Consider the following 11,689-nt stretch of genomic DNA (forward strand, 5'->3'; position numbering starts at 1 on the left):
CTTGTAGAATCTGCTCTTTTATTTCCCTTTAATTAGTGAGAAGCATCAGTATAATTGCTTTCTGTTTAGCAAAACAACCTATGGGACTTGTTTGGTCATTTCTTATAGGGCTTTCCGAGATGCAGCTGAGACAAATCCACAGAATTAATTTCCTAGTCTCATAGGAATCATTTTTTCCAGTTTGTTATTGCATGGCATGTTTAGTTTTCATGAAGGGATTTCTAACATGGATAGATGGAAGCTAAGACATAATTCATTAGAAGTGGCTAGCAAGGTGGTTGATCTTTCTTTCTAGGGTAGCCTCTAAGATTAGTAGAGTTAAAAATCAGTGATTTTGTAATATTCTTGATTATTCTGATTGAATGTTTTTTTCTTTACATGGTTGTTTGAATTCTTGTAGACAAAGAACTCTGGAATTTTTTAAGTAAGTGGACTTTTTTGCAGGGACCTCAGTTGGATGAGTATCTAGTCACTTTCAGATAATCTTTTGGTGATTTAGGAGGTTTTACGTTCCTTTTGATCTGTCTTTTGCGTTGATCAATGATATAGAAATTCCATAGTGATCTTGGAACTTGCAATTCAAATTCCTGAGAAGATATTTCTTGTTGATCTTTTCACACTTTCATATTTTGATCATCTTCTGACGTGTACGGAAATACAGTAAGATTTTTCTTCTGTGGAATAACATCAAAAGAATTTTTAATACAATTTCTGTTATTTATACCTGTTTGAGTTGGACTTGGAGTTTTAAAATACATGTTTTTCAGGCCATTTATTTGTTATGCTGCTTTACCAAACATTTCATTCGTGCCAGGGTTACAACTAATGCTGTTGAGAGGGGGGTTTTTATTCGAATGTATCATGTACAGTTTAGTTCTATTGCTTGCTCTGCCTGCCTGATTGATCTATATTGTCCTTTAATTTAGTTGTCTTTCGGTTTTCTAACAGATTGACTTTATAAAAAAAATCTGTAATTTGCATCTAATGAGAGATGGTCTATATTATTAGGCTCATCACTCCATTACATGTTGGTCATCTTCCTCCAAGTATCTGCTATTATAGATGTTCCAAATTCCTAATAGGTCTTATTAGATTTTCTATTCTGCATCAAAATTTGTTTTTGACTATCTATATCTATGTTCAGCAGGCAAATTAGGTCCAATGCAGAGAATTTTGAAGATTTGCTCTGTAGAATCTTTTGCTTTCTTGTTCTTCGTGTTACATATTAAAACTGAAGGATGTAGCATGATTTCATTTGCTGAAACAGTTATTGGCTCTGCATAGTTCATATTTCGTTAAAGTTTGTAGCTGATGAGTTTCCAAGTACTCACAGCATTGGTCTACTATATATATATATATATATGCTCTCATTAGTAGTTCGTAGATTAGCTAGTTTGCCTCCCATCTCTTCAAGTAAGAGGTCTTATGTTCAAAACCGAGTGGTGAAAAATAGTCACCATAATCTCAAAAGAAAATTATATGCCCTCCAAGGATGGGAGGGTTTCTAGGAGCAAACAAGTGGTGGGAAACCATTGTCAGACCCTTTCTGGAAAGGGTGTGAATCTGCCTTGCTATCCAACAAATCTGTCGAATCAAAGAATGCCATGTCATAATTCTTTATACCAACAGACAGGCAGAGGGAATGGAAGGACTGAATGGCTTCAATGAAATGATCAGCAGCGAATCTGTTAAAGCCAAGCATATAATTGTAGAACTACATGACTTCTAAAAATCTGAACTGTGAATATATTTGTAATGAAACAGGACCTGCATTTGGCCACATTTTCTTTTGCTAACTCCATAAATTTTCCTCATCCAACAAGAAAAAAGAAGAGCATTTGATAACACAAAATTTATCAGGTAAATTACCAATGAAAAACTTTTGCAATCATGCATCGTCGCTTTCTTAATAACCAAACAAGGTTGAGGCAGTCACCTGTAAGAATCCCTGCATTAATCTGCCTTTTATACCACAGTAAAGCTGTTTGAAAGTTCCAAAGCACCAAGCTAAGCCTCTTACTGAACAATAGGTTAACTGTGTTTCAGCAATGCTAAATCAGAAAATCTATACATGTGCTGTAACTTGAAAAATCATAACATGTAAATAAGAGAAACAACTCCTTCAGGTATGCTTGCTTTAAAAGGCACCAGAAGGTTAAATCAGGCAATGATTTTAAGATTTCAAACAAAAGAAATGGAGTGGAAGAGATGATAAACTAGTTACCAAGAGAATGTGTTTAGAGCCCTTTCAAGTAATTACAGATTCAATGCTTTCTTGTCCTCTCTCTGACTCACTTTTTTCTTCCTCATTCTGAAACCAGCTCTGCCAAAAATCCTGCAGCGAAGCTGATCTGTTTCTTCTGCTGTGTTTTTTAGCCTCTGTTCGTGTGTTATCCTTTTCTTTGACTGAAACTCTCCGCCCTGCTCCTATCTACTTTCACGTCACTGCAACAGCCCTCATGTAGAGCTGTCAAAAAACTCACTCTTCTCTGTATCTTTACCTCTGTTGTGCATGCTATGTGATTTTTAATAGAGACCGGGTGGCAGTTTTGCCTCCCTTAACATCAGAGAAAAGGTGATGCGTTCTTTCAGGTTTCCCACCACCTCCCTTTTTTTCAAGGGCAAGAATTAATTTTTTTTATGCAAAGCTGCAGGTTCAAAGAATTCATGTACATATTTTTTACCCTCCGAATGAAAGCATCATGTACTGAAAATAATATCCTAATCTACTGCCAATAATTCTTAGCTCTGTATTGCTCAAAAAAAAAAAAAATCCTGATCTCTTTCATCAGACATAACAAGATGATGAGTTTCCACATAAGAGCGAGTTGTTGAATGAGAATTCAGGGGAATAATTTCCTGCATAACTCAAATATACCAGCTTACAAATTTTAGATTACATAGCCCGCCATTAATAACCAATACTGCAGATTAAGACTACATCCAGCTTTCAAATTCTAAAATGCAGCGTCCACCAATCAATGACCAATCATACTAAAAATTAAGTCTACATTCCATTTGTAAGAAACACTATCCGAGCATGGGAGGCTTTCGGGAAAGACAGAATCTTCCGAGTAGTATCTAACTGCCTCTGGTTACCCACCGAGATTTCTTCGAAGTTGGGCATCTGAGCCATGTTCATGGTCAATTTCTCCAAAACAAGAGCTTTCCTCAGGATAAACCTTACAAGCCCCAGGACCCTCTCTTGGTACTTGAGGTAGCCCGCCCTTGACAAGCTATCATTAGAGAGCAGTCCCGTGAAGTCTTCTACCTCAAAATTCTTCAGATGATGCTTCAAACAAGAGAGTTCGGTGCTCTTTGGCTCTGAATAAATACTTAAGAAAAATTTGCTGACCCTCTTGAATTCTCCAATAAACTGAAATGCAAGTACGTCTGCAGTTAGTCTTGGAAGAAGCACAAAAGAAGGTCAATAAGATGAAGCAAAAGAGTTGAGAGGTTTCTAATGCCCACCTTGGGTCCACGACATGCATCTGGGGCATTTATCTGTAGAACAAGCGTCTCAAGCTCTGGTGACCGTCTTAGCAAGTTGTATATCCCAGGGGTCTCCCACCTACGTAAAGTAACCTTCAAAACCAACTTCCTCGGCCTCATAAAGGGTGACTGGAGATTTCTTATTTCCTGCAGAGCCAACAACTACGAAAGGCAAACAGTGAGGATTAGGTTTCAAATGCAATGATTATAAGATGAGTTCGCATCATTCGTTCATTTTTTTGGCAAAACTTTAAATTAGTATAAAAATTTCCCGAGTCAAAACAATTAGAATTAGGAGCATCTAGTCGGCCAATCGTAATTGCAAGCGCTATCTATGGAATGCATTCAGGAAACCATGAGCATGAGGACATTGAAGAACTTTTGTTGTTACATCTTGTTTATATTTTGAAAATATAAATTATATTTTTAAGATATAACTATAGTTTATGTCTCCTTCATACTTGTTGGCTATTTAGTTTAATGAAAGTAGCATTATAGACATGAGATAAAACATGATAATTGTGATGTTTATCTCTTCTAATTTTTTAATGGGGGAAGTCTTAGGTATGAGGAGAAACTACAGGAATACAATTTAGTGATGTGAATAAAGAAATGAAATAAACGACACTAGGTCTTCTGAATAAAAAAAACCCATAGATGAGATAGCTAAGGCTACAAATAGGTCAGAATGATTGGTGAGCCAACCCGACCAACCTGATTAGACCGGACCCAATACGACCTGGATAGATCCAACCCAATCCATTCTTTAAGACCCATGGTCTGGGTCGGGTTCAAATATTGGACCCATTCCATATTTTGGATTAAGTCTGGATTTTATAAACTTCAACCCCACCCAATCTATACACTTTATAATTCTATTTCTAATCTTCCTATTAGTTACCCAACTCAAGCCGACTCAATTTGATCCGAAGAAAGTATTCCAAATCATTCCTCTTTTTCTGTGTTAATAGAAAAACGTTCAAACTAATCTCACTATATTAAATAAAGATAGTTGTTGAGATTATCAACCTCTTGAAATAGATTGAAGTTCAAGATGAACATTAATTCATGAAGCTTTGGCAATGTTACCAAATAATTTTATTGCCATCAAAATTTAGTTTGATTCGGATGTTCCTTCATAAAATATTGTTAGCAAATAAATGTAGATCTTGGACACGAATCAAACCCAACCTCGATCCAACTCGGATCCATTTATTTTAGGTTGGATCCAGATTATAAATGATCCGGACCAGATTGAACGACCCATTTGGTCTAAAATATTTTAAAAGAAGCCGATCCAATCAGTTATTAGATTGGATCTAGATTCAATACTAAGACGCATACATGAAACTGGGTAAAATTAGGATCAAGCATACCTGATCTGACCAAGTGTCACAACCTAGGATATCACTCAAAAAAGCTAGCCGGAAAATATTTTCTGGATTCCTTAATCCTGTATAAGTATCCAAGATATTCTCGATGAATAACCGATGTGGGACTAAATATACGCCTGCACGGATCCTCACATACTCTTTCCGTTCAAGCCCTCACGTTTTTTTCAGGCTAAGAATTCAAATCCATTCAAATCTAATCACAAGCACTATGATTGGCCTAGAGTCAGTCTCCATGAACCTGTGCTGTAGTGTCTTCTAGTCCACATAGACTTTGGGTCGAGTTTGTTTTGATACCATTTATAACAACCCAGAATCTCACCTCAAAAGACTAACCGAAAAGTATTTTTTGGGTTCCTTAGTCCCCAAGATCTCTTCGGCAAATAACTGATGTGGGACTAAACACACACCCATACGGATCTTCACATACTCTCCTCGTTGAAGCTTTAACGTCCTTGTCAGGCAAAGGGTTCAAATCCATTTAAATCTAATCTCAAGCACTACTATCGGCCCATGGTCAGCCTTTATAAACTCGTGCTACAATGTCCTCTAGTCCACATAGGCTATGGGCCAAGTTCGCTCTAATATCATTTGTAACAACTCAGGACCTTACCTAAAATGGCTAGCCGAAATGTATTATTTGAGTTCCTTAGTCCTGTACAGTATAAGTATCCAAGATTTTTTTGGCCAATAACTGATGTGGGACTAATTACTACACGCCCGTACCGATCCTCACATACTCCTCCCGTTGAAGCTCTGATATTCTTGGTCCTCTTGTTGAAGCCCTAACATCATCGTCAAGCTAAAATTTCAAATCCATTCAAATTTAATTACAAGTACCATGAATGGCTCGTCGTCAACCTTCATAAACTCATACTGCAATATCTCTTAGTCCACATAGGTTATGGGCCGAGTTCACTCTGATACCATTTGTCACATCCCAAGCATCACTCAAAAAGGCTAGCCGGAAGATATTTTTTGGATTCCTTAATCATGTATAAGTACCCAAGATCTCTTCGGTGAATAACTGATATGGAACTAAACATATGCCCGCACACACCTGGCCGGTTTGCAGCCCCACGGATAACAAAAATTTTATCCTTCTCCAGCTTAAGAAGTAAAAAACTCATGCCACATGCGCTTTTTCTTCTTTATTTTATTTTAGCCTCAATCTATATGCCCTAAGGCTTCGCGTCAACCGAACTCCTTGGTTTGCGTGTTTATGTTAGTTTTTAAAATTCCGTTGCTTGTTTACCAGAAACAAATATGTGGGCTAGATTTTTCTCTCAAAAATTGTCGGTTAAAAGTGGAACCCGAGAAAGATAGGAAGCTGAACCCCGTCCGCCTCCCCCTTCCCTAATCCTTTTCCAACCGAGAAAAAAATCATCCAAGAATTTTGCTTCAACTAATACTTTTTCCAAGGAGAAAAACATATACATTGAACGCGCTAAACACACTACTTCAAATAGCATTGTTGTTTAATATCTAATATTTTCAAGAGTCCGACTACAACGTACATGACGCATTTTGGCTAAATGGATGTCTCTTGTGGACATCAGAATCGTCCACAAAGTTATACAATGTAACTTAGAGACCAAAGGGTAAAGCTAAGTATGTAGCCTGATTTGTTTGTAAGCATGTAGCCATTAGACAAGCTTTTCCCATAGCTAAAGATACATGATCATTGATGATTAATCATGAGGAAAGGAGCCATAGAACATCTTGGTTCTATTGCAGGACATGTTTTTGCATTGTATGTTTTGTTCATACCTGCGAAAGGTAAGTACGGAGAGAAAAAGTTTGGACTTGAAACTACCTAAAGGTAATTAGTAATTTAATGCGAATCTCGGAATCCAAAACTTTTAGGAGTTATATTTGAGAAAGATAGTCCAAGTGGTTTGAAAGTTATATAAAAGAGATATGATTCGGAAGAGGAGGAGAGAGATACTTGTTCTTTTAACATAAACCGGCAACTAGGCATGTTGGAGGAAAGAGAGGAGAGAAATTAACCGAGCAGTTGAATCAAAATGTCCAATCTATATTGGAATTGGATTAGAAAATATAAGAAATTAAAATCAATCTCTTTGGGCAATTTATAAAAAGAGTATGATTTGATTGGAAAAGGAGAATAAAGAGTAAATTTGGTAGCCAACGTGAGCGAGAATGTGGAATAATTAACATTAGTTTTTAAGATAATACGAGATAGGAAGCGTGCTTTCTGAATAAAAATAAAAAAGAAATCCTTAATCTTGTTTTCTAAACTCTTATTTTTATAAATATTATAGAAGCTAAATGGGATCTTTCTTTACCTTTCCAACCGTCCATATCGGAATTTCCCCATCGTATCCTATCTCCGGAGAACTCTTTACGTTGAGTCTCTCTTGTTATTATATCATGCGAGCTAAGCATTTTATCGGCATTAAAAATATAAGAACGTCAATTAAAAATATAAGCATTTTATCTTGTGGTAACACCCTTCCGGGCCACACCACCAGAGCAGAGATAATAGTGGTGTTACTTCGTTTCATGCGAATCACCATCAAAAAGTATTTTTTGCTAATTGGTGTAGTTGGTGGCAATTAGCAACATGCATGCAAAGGTGTGAAGCGATTGAGGCAACCCTTTTGAATTGTTCTTTTATTATGCTCGTACATGAGAAGGAATTCAGACCAATCTTTGTTTCAAGGAAATGGTGGGAAATTCCAGGAGGCCCGCCGCAGCACAGGACGTAAAGCAGCCCGTAATAGCGCTCGGAAAGAGAGAGCCGTACTTCCGCCTATTTGGAGCCATTGGTGGAGGAGTCCGGTGGCCTTCCGCCTAGCTCGATCATCTTTCGCTTCCCAGCCATGCGTCGATGTGCTTCGTCTGAATCCGCGATCATTACCGAAAGGTCCGACCTCTGCATCCCGCGCCATGCATCCGGCCATTATGATCCAGATTTACCTCGCTATAGTGGCCTTCCCTTTCCCGAAAGCATGCAAGGTTTGCGCGCACGTCCCAAGGTAAGACCGAGGATTGACCATCATGTCATCCTCCATGAGCGGAAGTAGAGTTTGAACTCTACTTTCCAGCTTCTTTCGCTTCCGCCAAATTAATACCATAGGCGGGGAAGAGGTTCGCCGAGGAGAGCTGCGAGGGAGAAAGTAGCTTTTCCGATTGCAGAAACTCTTGTTTGGCTTCTCAGCGATAAGATGAATCGAAGTCTTATCAGAATCTCTTTTCTCCTGAAACCAAGGACTAATTGAGCTTCTTCGCTTCCACGCACGTCCGCTCCCTATTCGTTTTCACCGGGGTTCCCACGGAGTAAGAGGCTACGCACGGATAGCTAGCGAACACATCCAAGTAGGGCGAGGCTATCCACGGATAACAGCGCTGATTGACCTCTTCTGTCCTCCTCCTAGCTCCTGAGCGACCTTCGCTTCCCGGGCTTGGCCTGAATCCACGACCATAGAAGTGGCGCTAAACCATAGCACTCCTGCGCTGTGGATCCCATTAGCATCCCAATTTACCTCGCTAATGGCTTTCCCTTTCCCGAAAGCCTGCTAGGTTTCCACCATGAGCCTCCTAGGGAAGTACAGTTTGAACTCCACTTCCAACTTTGTTGATTCCTTTCTCAATCTTCTACTTATAAATAAAGAAAAAGAGCTTATTCTATATTTTACTGGATAATAAACTTGCTCCTTAACTATCGAATAGAGTTTGTTCCACCTGAACGTATGCAGAGAACCTTTACGGCTCCCATCTACGCTTAGCTTCAGGAGAAAACAACATGATCTAACTAAAAACTCAGGCAACAAACTTTGATTGGGCGCTTGATGTGAGGATCCGTGCGGGCGTGTGTTTAGTCCCACATTGGTTATTCGCTGGGTAGATCTTGGGTACTTATACAGGATCAAAGAATCCAAATAATAACTTATGACTAGCCATTTTGGGTGAGATCCTGAGTTGTTATAAATGGTATCAGAGCGGACCCGGCCCATAACTTATGTGGACTAGGAGACACTGCAGCATGGATCCATTGGGGTTGACCACGGACCGATCGACGGGGAGAGTATGTGAGGATCCGTGCGGGCATGTGTTTAGTCCCACATCGGTTATTCGTTGGGTAGATCTTGGGTACTTATACAGGATCTAGGAACCCAAACAATAATTTCCTGCTAGCCATTTTGGATGAGGCCTTGGGTTGTTACACTTGATTTGTCAAAAAGCAGCGTAAACTTAACGCCCTTTGTAAAAGAGTTTAACAAGGAACCTCAAACAGTCTGTGGTCCAAACTGTATTTCCGGTTCAGTAAATGAGAAATTATAGAAGTTCTGAGTGAACTTTCAACCTAAAGTTATCTGTATAATTTTTCATTTTTACTCACCTATCCAGACAGAAAATCACAATGTCGCATACTACAGCTCTCGCCAACAGTTCCTATGATTCTTCGTTCATCTCTAAGCTAATCAAAGCTTCATCCTTTTATTCATTAGAAAAGGATGGGAAGAACCCATCAATTCATTTCATGAAAATATGAAAACAAAGTAGAAAAGGTTCTCTGGAAAAAAGAAAAGAAATCTAGAGAATGATATGCGAATAAAAGATCATCAGAACCCACAAAGAATCTTTACACGGTCTAAGAGTAGCTAGAACATAATTTTCACTAGACTTTGTAGATCTATAATTCAACATCAATGTCTATCTATGTTAACTCATTGAAAAGAGGTCTACTCATCTTGCTTCCCATTTCCGGAAGAATAAAATACTTAAAAAATCTTGAGGAAAAAGGAACATTAGAGAGCAAATTTACCAATCACCAGTCTCAAGATAAAAGAAAAGAAAGGAAATGAAGCTTCACAGCGAAACAAATGGCCAAACTATATATCTGACTGAAGAACGCATAAGAAATCATTCAGCTATTGGTATCAATAAACTACTTAAGGACTGTATGGCTCCGTCAGAATAAATCTACCACGCATATTACAATACATCATTTTCTTTTGAACACTATATATAATGTAGTATGTAAAGAGTTATGATCCACGAAAATGACCACGTTTCCTGAACATTAGAACAATTAAAATATAATAATGACAAATACAAACAAAATAGAGATTAGAAATACAATTAAAGATGAGGTTCTTTTTTTCTGAATTATCCTCTGGCTTCAATAATCTTATCGATCAAAATCTACAGAGGCCTTGCATATATGATACGATGCGACTAAACGTTAAGGGACTTGCGATTGTTGATAAATAAACGGACTGATATAAAACATCACAATTAGATGGAAAATTGAAATATTCAATTAAAGTTCAACGTAGACATACCACAGTGCAGCAATTGCACCATGTCAGAACTTGTGCATGATGAACATCCATAAGCAGACTATTTAACGGATGGTTGGCCACCCGGTCCACACTATTGTAATACCCCATTCGTGCATCTCGAAGGATAATGGTTGCACGCACTAGAGACACCAGGTCCTTCAAAGAATGGGTCGCACGCATGACCGACCCATAAATAGCCACTGTAACAAGATTTGGAGCAGAAAGCTTCAGCGAATACCTCAACTCCTCCAGCGTCAGGTGCTTAAGATTCCGAGCAGCTACAGTCCTTGCGCTTTTGCCATCACAGTCCTTTAGAATCAGAGTCTCGAGCGAGGAGCATTCCAGGAAAATTCTTTCAAGCAGGTCGTCACTCAGAGTAGTCAGTCTCATGAGAGCTAAGCTCCTTAACAATCTCCAGCACAAAGGATTTGTTGGCAGCTTAATCTCGCAGTAAGTCAAGGACAGGCTCGTCAGAAACCCATAGCTATAAAGAGAGTTCGGCAAGGAATACATGTCCTTACGCCGATTGATGCCGCCTACTCGGCGATGTGCCACGTCCAGGATGAGCTCCTCGACGTGCCGCTCGAGAGCGGAGCGGACCCAGACGTCGACCATGGCCGAGTGCCTGGCACGATCGTAGAAGTTGAAGGAGAGGTGGAAGCGCTGGAGAGGGTCGGGCTTGCGGAGAATCAAGCAGACGCTGACGAACTCGAGGAACTTCTGCCGGGCCTTTTGAAGGTAATGAGGGTTCTGGCTGAAGCTCTCCGGGGAAAATTGGAGGTCCAGGTGGCGAAGTTGAGTCCAGAGGTTGCGCCATCGCTTGGACAGGGTGCTGGTCTTGACTGCATCGATGGTCGGCAGCAAGGAGAGGATGATGAGGAGAAGCGAATCGGGAAGGGAAGAGATGCGATCCCTGCACGCTCGCTTCCAGCTGGCTGGCTCTATTATCATCGCGTTCACGGAAGAGCTGCTCCCCTCCGCTTCCATGGCTGATCGGAGCTTCGCTTCAACACACGACCTTCGATGACACACACACACACACACACACACACACACACACACACACACAGAGAGAGAGAGAGAGAGCGAGCGAGCGCTTCAAGGCACGACCTTTGATGACGGAGCTAATGGCGTTTAGGGATTTTACCGTCATTTTATAGATCCCGCTGGTACAAACCAGGGGCGGGCTCAACCCGATGGACGCGGCTACCCACTGATTAGCAAAATATCTTTGCCAGGTGGGGAGGTTTTACGCTCGCTCAATTCTCCGTCAGCCACATAAACTTGCATCACGAGTCGCCAAGGCTTCCAAAAAAGTTGAGCTGGTTGTCATATTCAGCAAACCCTGAGCGTATAGAGGGTAAGGTTTGCTGATTTTTAAATGAAATAGTTATGTCTAAAAGCTGTGGATTTTATATAAACTTGCATATAATTTATGCGATCTATAGAATATTTTTTTATTAATTATTTTTAAAATATGATGTAATAATATGA

The 11,689-nt window shown here is 39.6% G+C and overlaps 1 protein-coding gene across 1 annotated transcript; it reads right to left on the reverse strand.

Moving 5' to 3' along the window:
• Window positions 1-2,734: 2,734 nt before the first annotated feature.
• Window positions 2,735-11,383, reverse strand: LOC103719351 (F-box/LRR-repeat protein At3g26922-like). Its single transcript, XM_008808555.4, has 3 exons — window positions 10,196-11,383; window positions 3,472-3,654; window positions 2,735-3,376 (listed from the first exon to the last, which is right to left on the reverse strand). The coding sequence occupies exons 1-3, from the start codon at window positions 11,180-11,182 to the stop codon at window positions 3,008-3,010; spliced, it is 1,539 nt and encodes a 512-aa protein (XP_008806777.4). The 5' UTR covers window positions 11,183-11,383; the 3' UTR covers window positions 2,735-3,007.
• Window positions 11,384-11,689: the final 306 nt, after the last annotated feature.

This window comes from Phoenix dactylifera, chromosome 1 (genome assembly GCF_051530095.1).
Source record: "Phoenix dactylifera cultivar Ajwa chromosome 1, Ajwa_hap1_PhDact_Kaust_v1.1, whole genome shotgun sequence".
In the NCBI taxonomy this organism is placed as follows: Eukaryota; Viridiplantae; Streptophyta; class Magnoliopsida; order Arecales; family Arecaceae; genus Phoenix; species Phoenix dactylifera.